At 60.0% G+C, this 8,659-nt stretch overlaps 1 protein-coding gene and 1 non-coding gene across 3 annotated transcripts; both read left to right on the top strand.

Moving 5' to 3' along the window:
- The first annotated feature begins 491 nt into the window (after window positions 1-491).
- LOC123934364 (melanoma-associated antigen D4) lies at window positions 492-8,252 on the top strand. 2 transcript variants are annotated; one of them, XM_045994417.1, is made up of 13 exons: window positions 492-611; window positions 1,598-1,808; window positions 2,091-2,930; window positions 3,296-3,499; window positions 3,604-3,667; window positions 3,894-3,973; window positions 4,363-4,454; window positions 5,080-5,159; window positions 5,242-5,284; window positions 5,720-5,782; window positions 6,717-6,831; window positions 7,402-7,832; window positions 8,035-8,252. In XM_045994417.1, the coding sequence occupies exons 2-13, from the start codon at window positions 1,599-1,601 to the stop codon at window positions 8,042-8,044; spliced, it is 2,232 nt and encodes a 743-aa protein (XP_045850373.1). In that variant the 5' UTR covers window positions 492-611; window position 1,598; the 3' UTR covers window positions 8,045-8,252. The 2 variants fall into 2 exon arrangements, with proteins under 2 accessions (XP_045850373.1, XP_045850372.1); XM_045994416.1 differs by having other exon boundaries at window positions 527-611; window positions 1,568-1,808.
- LOC123935728 lies at window positions 6,359-6,488 on the top strand. Its single transcript, XR_006817001.1, has one exon. It is a non-coding gene; the product is annotated as a small nucleolar RNA SNORA11 (small nucleolar RNA).
- Window positions 8,253-8,659: the final 407 nt, after the last annotated feature.

Raw genomic sequence — 8,659 nt, 5'->3', positions numbered from 1 at the left:
AAAAAAAAAAAAAAAAAAAAGAGTAGCTGGGGAAGCAAATGTTCCCAGGGTGTCTGGGGGCCACAGAGATGGATAGTGCTGGGGAACACAAAGGCAAGTGGCATCCCCTGGCCATTTCCATTCCCTTTGTTGCAGTTAGAGACCCAGCTAGAGACCTCTGTGTCTCTGACCTAAGGGTCATGCTGGGGAAGCCAGGCATAGTGTACCTCAGACCACACTGGAGGAGCTTAGCGGGAACCGGGAGGGCAGGGAAGAGAAGTGCGAGGATGAAGGGTAGAGGATTGGGTGGTCCAAGGGCACCACAGGCTGTGAGTGCGCGCGCCTCCGGTCAGAGGAGGGGTGAGGGGTATCTGAAGGGAAGGAGAAAAAGCCCCCCAACCCGCCCACCCACTCGCGGAATCGCATGCGCACTGGGGACCTGGTGGAGAGGGCTTTTGTTGGGAAAGCGGGCGGGCTGGAGGGGTCCGCGCATGCGCAGGCTGCCCGGCCGCGGGGGGTGCGAGGAGAAAAGGGGCGGGGTGGTCGGAGCTGCTGTGCTGGCAGCAGCAGGCGAGGGCGCGGCTGCGGGGTTCCTGGTGCTGAGGACGGACGCCATTGGAGCCCCAGGGAAGGTAAGGACCCAGCTGCCTCAGAGCGGACCGGGAGAGGGCGAGTGGAACCCGGCACGTTGCGCCCTCCCCACCCCCACACCCGGATCTGAACAAAGCCTAGGCACTCAGAACCCGACCCCTCTTAGACCCACGGTCTAGGTGGGACCCTCGCCGCCCTCTCCCGGCCGGAGACGCAGGACTCTGATCCGAGCGCTACTTACACCGGAGCCTAGGATCCGAACCCGTTCAGCAGACCCGTGTGCTGCCTGCTGAGCTTCCTTAGAGAGGCGGCCCTACCCCCACCCCAACCACTCCTAGATCACTCCCAACCAGCTGACCCCGTTGCCCCTTTCCTGGAGTTGCAGTCCTGGGGTTTGAGACCTCCAGCGCTCCAATCCATGCCTCACCTGGCCCGAGCCCCTAACGCCCCCCACCCGCCCCCACCCCTTAGAGTTCCTCCTGTATGAGCCCAACCCAGACCTGAATCAGCTGAATGCCCCCGCCTGGACCTAGCCAGAGGGTCTCTGGATTCAGTTTCCCATAAGCTTTTCCGGGCCCCTGTTGTCTAAGCCCTCTTGTGTCATCTGCTCCCCTTTCATCGTTAAATCAAAGCCCTTTGTTTCTCCTTGTCTCCATGCACACCCCTGTGGGACTCTTCAGACACAAGCCCGCCAGTCCACCCCCTATTCAAATCTAGCCGCTGGGATGGAGAGCCTGCCCATCCTAAACTCCCCTTTAAGTGCCGGGTCTCCTCTGACCACCTCTCTCCCTCTCCTAGAGCTCTGTCTCTGACAGACTCTAACCCAACAGATACCCCCTACCGAGCCCCCGCCTCCTCCCCCCACCCCCCGCCTTGTACTGCCTAGTAACCTGATGATTGCCGACGCCTCCCCCCGCCCACCTCCTGAGAGATCTCACCTCCGACTGGATCCCGCCCCCTCCCCTTCCCCCTGAAGAGGCCTTACCCTCCCTCCCAGGCTGAGCTCTCTTTTCCTTGGGACCCCCAGCATGGCTGAGGGAAGCTACCGCGTGGAGTCGGAAGCCTACAACGTTGAAGACATGGATGAGGGTAGTGATGAAGTCGGGGAGGAGGAGATGGTTGAAGGAAACGACTATGAAGAGTTCGGTGCTTTTGGAGGCTACGGCACCCTCACCAGCTTTGACATCCGTATCCTCAGAGCCTTTGGGAGCTTGGGTCCAGGCCTTCGCATCTTATCGGTGAGGCCCCTTGGGGGCAACCTGCTAGCCCTGGGCCTTCTGCCCCCTCCCCCATGAAGCTGCTGGGGAGGGGAGGGGCGGTGGATGAAAGGGAGGGTTGAGGGGCGGGGGAATGCCCAGCTTCCCCAGCCCTCCCTCTCCTGCTCAGAGAAAGGGGGCTTGGGAAGGTTTGGGGGGCGGGGTGGGAGCTGGCTGCAGGGAGGAGGCTGGCCAGCACAGGGAAGCATCATGGGAGCACACAGAACTGTCTGCCTTCCCCTACCCTTCTCTCTGACTTTACAGAATGAGCCCTGGGAACTGGAAAACCCTATGCTGGCTAGGACTCTGATGGAGGCATTTCAGCTGGATCCAGAAACACTTGCCAATGAGGCTGCTGCCCGTGCTGCCAACGTAGCCCGCGCAGCCGCCTCCAACCGTGCTGCTAGGGCCGCCGCAGCTGCTGCCCGTGCCACCTATAATCAGGTGGTCGCTAACCGCCCGGTGGCCACCGACCAGGCTTCAGGAGAAGATACCCAGCCCATGACCTATGCGGCCCAGGCTCAGGCAGCTGCCCCCGAGACAACCCGTGCTGCTCCATTGCCCCCTTCCTCCCAGCTGCTAGTCAACAGTGAGATGGCCGCCCCGGGGGCTCCGGCAGTGTCCACTCAGCCCCAGCCAGTCTCCCAGGCCCAAGAGGCCGCTACCGAGGGCCCCAGTACCGCCTGTGCTTTGGCTCAGGCTCCATGTGCTAGTGAGATGGAGGCCACCCGGCCCAAGACAGCTTTCCTGGGTCAGAACGATGTCTTTGATTTCACCCAGCCAGCAGGTGTCAGTGGCATGGCCTTTCCACGCCCCAAGAGACCCGCCCTGGCCCAAGAGGCTGCCCCAGAGGGCCCCAGTGCTGCCTCCTCGGGGGTGCCCCAGGCAGCACCTGCCAGGGAGGGGGCAGCCACCCGGCCCAAGACGACCAAGTCCGGAAAGGCTCTCGCCAAGACACGGTGGGTGGAGCCTCAGAATGCCGTGCCAGCAGCTGCCACCAAGGCCAAGGTGGCCCCGAGCATCCCTGAGCCCGAGGGTGCAGCTGCCACCGCTCAGCCCAGTGCTGAGCCCTGGGTCAGGATGGGAGGCAAGAGGACCAAGAAGGTGAGACCTCCCTGCTATCTCCAATCCCCCCCTTGCTCCCCTCCGTTCTCTGCTCAGTCCTCATCCCTGCCCCCCTCCTCCTCCCCCATCCCCTCCCCTCCCCTCCCCTCTCCCCTTCTCTCAGCTTGTGCATGTTTGTCCAGCCCAAGTGCAATAGCGTGCTTTGACTGCACAAAGTCTCTGCCCTCAGGCCTGGAGGGAGGAGAGGTTGGCTCAGTGCCGGTCACGTAGTAAGCACTCAGCACACGTCATCTGCTGTTTGTACTACTTGATTTCCAAGCACCTGCTCTGGTTAAGATGTGTGCTGGGCACTTTTGCACGGCGAACCTGGTAGCCCTGGGTCTCTCCTCCCTCTCGCGCTGTAGTCCAAGCACCTGGATGATGAATATGAGAGCAGCGAGGAGGAGAGAGAGCCTCCTGCGGTCCCACCGACCTGGAGAGCGTCGCAGCCCCCATTGACGGTGCGGGCTCAGATGGCTCCCCGGCCCCCAGTGGCCCTGAGGTCCCAGGTACCCTCAAGACACGTACTGTGCTTGCCACCCCGCAACGTGACCCTTCTGCAGGAGAGGGTAAGAAACCTGCCTTTCCCCCATCTCCCACCTCTCCTCTTCTGTGGGCCAGTTCTTGGAGGTCACCCATGTCCTGATCTCCCTGTGCGCTGCTCCTTCTCCAGGCGAATAAGTTGGTGAAATATCTGATGATTAAGGACTACAAGAAGATCCCCATCAAGCGCTCAGGTAGGCAAGCCAGGCCCCCTCCCGGAGCTCTGCCCTTCCATTGTCCCATCTGGCATCAGAGGCCTCCACCCAGCATGCCCAGCTGATCGCCGCATTTGCACAGTAAGGGGGGTGGGGGTGGGGTCCCCAACGGTGCTCCCCTCAGCAGGGCTGACCGAGGGGCTGCTGCAGCTCTTAGGCCCCTGCTCAGCCCAGGTGCTCTCTCCACCTCTCTCACCTCCTGCAGACATGATGAAGGATGTCATCCGAGAATACGACGAACATTTCCCCGAGATCATTGAACGAGCAACATACACCCTGGAAAAGGTGGGCGAGTGCCTGGGCAGCTCATGGTGGTGCCAGAGCTGCAGGGGAGCCTTGAGCCCTGCAGCTCCTTGAGGCCCCCTTTCAGTACTACCTGCTCTGGGAAAGCTTCCCTAGCTTCTCCTCCTGGGAGCACCCACTGCATACTTCCTTCCCCGGAGGGTCCCTCTCCCCCGGGTTCTTTCAGTGTCCCTTGTCTCCTGAAGTGGGTCCTGTTGCTTTGGCCAGTGCCAGAGCTCCCACAAGGCAGTCCCTCTGCAGCCTCTCTTCTTGAGTCTTCCCCATGACTTCGGGGTCCCTGCTGAGGGAAACTTCTAACGGGGAACGGAGGGACTGCCTGCAGGACAGGCAGTGTGGCTCTCTGCTCTCATGCTGTTTCCTCCCCCATGTAGAAGTTTGGGATCCACCTGAAGGAAATTGACAAGGAAGAACACCTGTACATTCTCGTGTGCACACGGGACTCCTCAGCTCGTCTCCTGGGAAAGTAAGAAAGGGCAAGAGGGTTGGGGCCTTCCTCACTGGTGCCTCCCCCTCCCCTTCTTCTCAGAGAAATGGGAAAACAGGGCCTTGGTGCCTGGCACAGCTCCCACCCACCATTAGTGGTGCCCAGTGATTAGGGGGTGAAAGGGGAAGTGGCCTGGAGTGAAGCCTTGCTGCTCGCAGGGCTCCCCCCTCCCCCCACCCCACCCCCCCACCCCCACTACCACACCACCCCGTCTTCCCAGGAAAGCAGGCTCCTTGTTGCCCGCCTCTTCCTGCTACATGCCTGGTCTGGGCTTGGCAGAGTGATCCTGGGGGAAGGAGGCTTCCCATCCAGTGTAACTCCTGATGCTCAAAGGGCAGGGGAGGTCTGGATGCCCCCTCTAGACACACTGTTGCCAAGTGGTTGCTCCCCGCCTGAACCCACGTGTTTGCATCCCCGTTTGAGGCCTGAAGCGATTCGGTCTCAGACAGAGGAATGAATGGTCTGGATGAGAGAGCAAGCCATATGTAGAGTGGGAAGAGCCACCTGGTCGCCCAGCCATCCGGGAAGAGCTAGTTGGGTGAGCCAGCCCTAGTCCCTGGGGGCAAACGGCTGCTGGACAGGATCTCTCTTTCTACACCTTTAGGACCAAGGACACTCCCAGGCTGAGCCTCCTCTTGGTGATTCTGGGAGTCATTTTCATGAATGGCAACCGTGCCAGCGAGGGTGAGTGGCTGGGTCCGCAGCTGGGGGGTTGCCCGCAGTCAGCTTCGTGTGCTGAAGTCTCGTGGCTCTTCTCCCCTCACAGCTGTCCTCTGGGAGGCACTGCGCAAGATGGGACTGCGCCCTGGGTATGATTGGGCTCTCGGCTTCCGCCCCTCAGCGTTGCCCTTGGGCACCAGTGGCCCTGGGATGGGATTAGCTTGGGGGCCTAGTGTAGGGGAGTGGACGTCCTGGCCTGGGTAGGGCGCAGAAGGTCTCACCAGGGTGCATGGAGAAATGGTCCCGAACTCTCAGCCCCTCTCTGCTCCATGTCCCCTCTCTGTCCCCGGATGAGATCCAAGAGAACCCATCAGAATTAGGGGTTCCAGTCACAGCCTTGCCTAGGGCATCCCTGACATGTGTGGCCCTGTTGACCCCTGCTGCCATCCCAGGCCTCCACGGGGATGCCCCTGCCCCCTCCCCCACTACCGGCTGGGAAGCTCTCCGCCCCGCTAGGGAGTGCTCCTGCCCCCATCTGGGCACTGCCACTGTCTATAGTTATGGATTCCTTTCCTGGCCTTCAGGGTGAGGCACCCATTCCTTGGAGATCTGAGGAAGCTCATTACAGAGGATTTTGTGAAGCAGAAGTAAGTAGTGGCCAAGTTAACTTCGTCTCACACTCATGCATTCCTCGTGGGCTGGTCTGGCTGCGCAAGCCATTCCCCGTGCCAGATCTTGGCACCAGAGGAATAGGTGTCTCTGGTGTGAGGGTGGGCGGGGTATGTGAGTGTTGGCAGGGAGTAGAATTCCAGCGCAGCCTTGGGGAAAAGGAGTCGAAGTTGACAGAGTGTTAGAACCACCCTGCCATTTGGTACCTGCCCCGCGGGCTGCAGGAGAATTTCTCCTGCTTTCCATCCCAGGAACCTGGGCCTCAGAGAGCAGAAGTCTGAGTATGGCCCTGGCTAGTAAGGGGCCCATTGGGTCCTGGAGCCCCATGCTCCAAACGTTCTGGTGAGGCCCACACTGTCCTAGGTCCTTGGAGAACACACAGGTGCACTCACACAGGCACACTTGCCCATGCACACGTGCACGCAGACGCGCGCAGGCGCGCACACGCAGAGTGGAGAGCATGCACAGAGTGTGCCGCTTTTCTCCCCTTTACCATCCTCTTCTATGGTGGACTGTCCCAGGGTTCCACTAGGCCGTGGGTGGGGGCCTGGGATGGAGTGTGCTCATAGCAGGGGGCCTGAAGAAGTGGCTCCTGTGCTTACAACACACCCGACGGGAATCTGGGTTCATTGTGACAAGGGGCGTGAAACTTGTGGCCTTCCTATGAACAGATACCTGACACGTGTCCCACCCCGCACCTCGACGTGGCTTCTTTGTAGGCCTCAGTCCTGGAGGCAGAAACCCCAGGAGTGAGCGTGGGAGTGAGGCATGGGCTGGAGGGCCGGGAAGGTCCTCCCTCAGGAGCTGAGCTGCAGTATCAGGGCTGGGGAGGGGCTGGCTACCTGGGAGCCCTTGGTGCAGCGACAGGTCTGCCTGGCTGGAAGCAAACGCTTCTCTTCCTCTTGCACTGAGGTACCTGGAATACAAGAAGATCCCCAATAGCAGCCCACCCGAGTACGAATTCCTCTGGGGCCTGCGAGCCCGTCACGAGACCAGCAAGATGAGGGTGCTGAGATTCATCGCCCAGGTAACAGAGAGCCTCTGTTTGGGGCCCGGCGGTGGGGTGTGACTTTGGTACTTGCCATACCTTCTCTGGTTCTTGGCTCTGGCCTCCTCCTCAGGCCGTTGGTCCAGTGAGGGTCCGGACAGGTTCCTAAGTCGGTAACTTAGGCAAGTTCACAGGTGTCGTAAGTGTGAGGGATGGGGTGAGGTCCCGGGGCTGGCACGGAGTCATAGGAGAGTCGGATTCCAGCGGTCTTGACTTTTATTTTTTTTAAAGATTTTATTTATTTATTTGACAGACAGAGATCACAAGTAGGCAGGGCAGCAGGCAGAGAGAGAGGAAGCAGGCTCCCCGCTGAGCAGAGAGCCTGATGCGGGGCTCGATCCCAAGACCCTGGGATCACAACGTGAGCCGAAGGCAGAGGCTTTAACCCACTGAGCCACCCAGGGCGCCCCTGGTCTTGACTTTTGTCATGACCGTGCACCGCCCACGGGAGGGTGGATGGCCAGAAGCAGGCGCTCAGTGAACGTGGGGTAGTTGTGTGTGTTGCGGGGGAGGGTAGCTGTGTGGATGTCGTCTGTTACTCTACTGCAGAATCAGAACCGAGACCCCCGGGAATGGAAGGCTCATTTCCTGGAGGCTGTGGATGATGCTTTCAAGACGATGGACGTGGATATGGCTGAGGAACATGCCAGGGCCCAGATGAGAGCCCAGATGAACATCGGGGATGAAGCTCTGATTGGACGCTGGAGCTGGGATGACATACAGGTGGAGCTACTGACCTGGGATGAGGACGGAGATTTTGGCGACGCCTGGGCCAGGATTCCCTTCGCTTTCTGGGCCAGATACCATCAGTACATCCTGAATAGCAACCGTGCCAACCGGAGGGCCACTTGGAGAGCTGGCGTCAGCAGTGGCACTAACGGTGCGGCCAGCACCAGCATTCTAGATGGGCCCAGCACCAGCTCCACCATCCGGACCAGAAATGCCGCCAGAACGAGTGCCAGCTTCTTCTCCTGGATCCAGTGAGCTTTTCGGTGGCTACATGAAACTCCGAAGGAGGGGGTGGGAAGGGGCTGTGAGAAGTCAGGTCGGCGGGTGGGGGGGCAGGCCTGGGTGCAGGGTTGGGGAACAAAGAGTTGTGAGAGACACTCGTTTTGTTCTTTGCGCCCCTTCCCCTCTCACGTCTATTGATAGTCCTGTTTCAGCTTTTGTCTCGTGTTACAGACAGCGCTGATGAGCCGCAGCAGTCCCTCACCGAGCCAGAGTGCCTCCTCGGATCCCTCCTTAACACAGCACTCTAGGCAGCTTCTACCAGCCCATCCAAGGTGGCATGCAAGATGAAGCTCTCTTTCCCTTCCTGCTTTTGTTGTGTGCTTTTGTCGTGCGCTTTTGTTGTGTTTCCATGTTTTGGGTATCCGTGTTCCAGTAAAGTTGCAAAATTATTTGGGACGTTTCCTCCTTTATTTGCTCATGTACCTGTGCCCGTGGTGCTCTGAGTGGCACGTGGTTGGGGGCTGTGACCTAGACACTACCCGCCTCTGCCTGGAAGGCAGCAGGTGTGGGGAGGGTGCTGGGGAGATGTGGAGAGGTGCCAGCTGAGTGTCAAGACCATGAGTTTCGAGAGGCTCCAGTCCGCAGAGTGACATGATTTCCTACGTGGTACAACCCCAGTTAAGACGTCATGGGTGGGGGAGGCGGCAGGAAAAGGGATGGAGTGGGAGGCTGTGGGCTGGTGCCGCTGTCCCTCCCGCCAAGGAACAGGGCCCACCTCCTCCTCCCCATCTTTGGAGGTGCCATCTTGGAACCCTTCCCTCACCCCCCACACAACTTCAGCACCTCATCCCTCCCT

This window comes from Meles meles, chromosome X (assembly GCF_922984935.1).
Source record: "Meles meles chromosome X, mMelMel3.1 paternal haplotype, whole genome shotgun sequence".
Lineage (NCBI taxonomy): Eukaryota > Metazoa > Chordata > Mammalia > Carnivora > Mustelidae > Meles > Meles meles.
Note: the sequence above shows the minus strand (reverse complement) of the source record. Positions and strands in the feature narration are given on the sequence as shown.

Coding starts and splice junctions, on each gene's coding strand:
- LOC123934364 (XM_045994417.1), top strand. CDS start 1,599: ATGGCTGAGGGAAGCTACCGCGTGGAGTCGGAAGCCTACAACGTTGAA. Junction 3,500..3,603: donor TGACCCTTCTGCAGGAGAGG/GTAAGAAACCTG, acceptor CTCCTTCTCCAG/GCGAATAAGTTGGTGAAATA. Junction 5,285..5,719: donor AAGATGGGACTGCGCCCTGG/GTATGATTGGGC, acceptor CCTGGCCTTCAG/GGTGAGGCACCCATTCCTTG.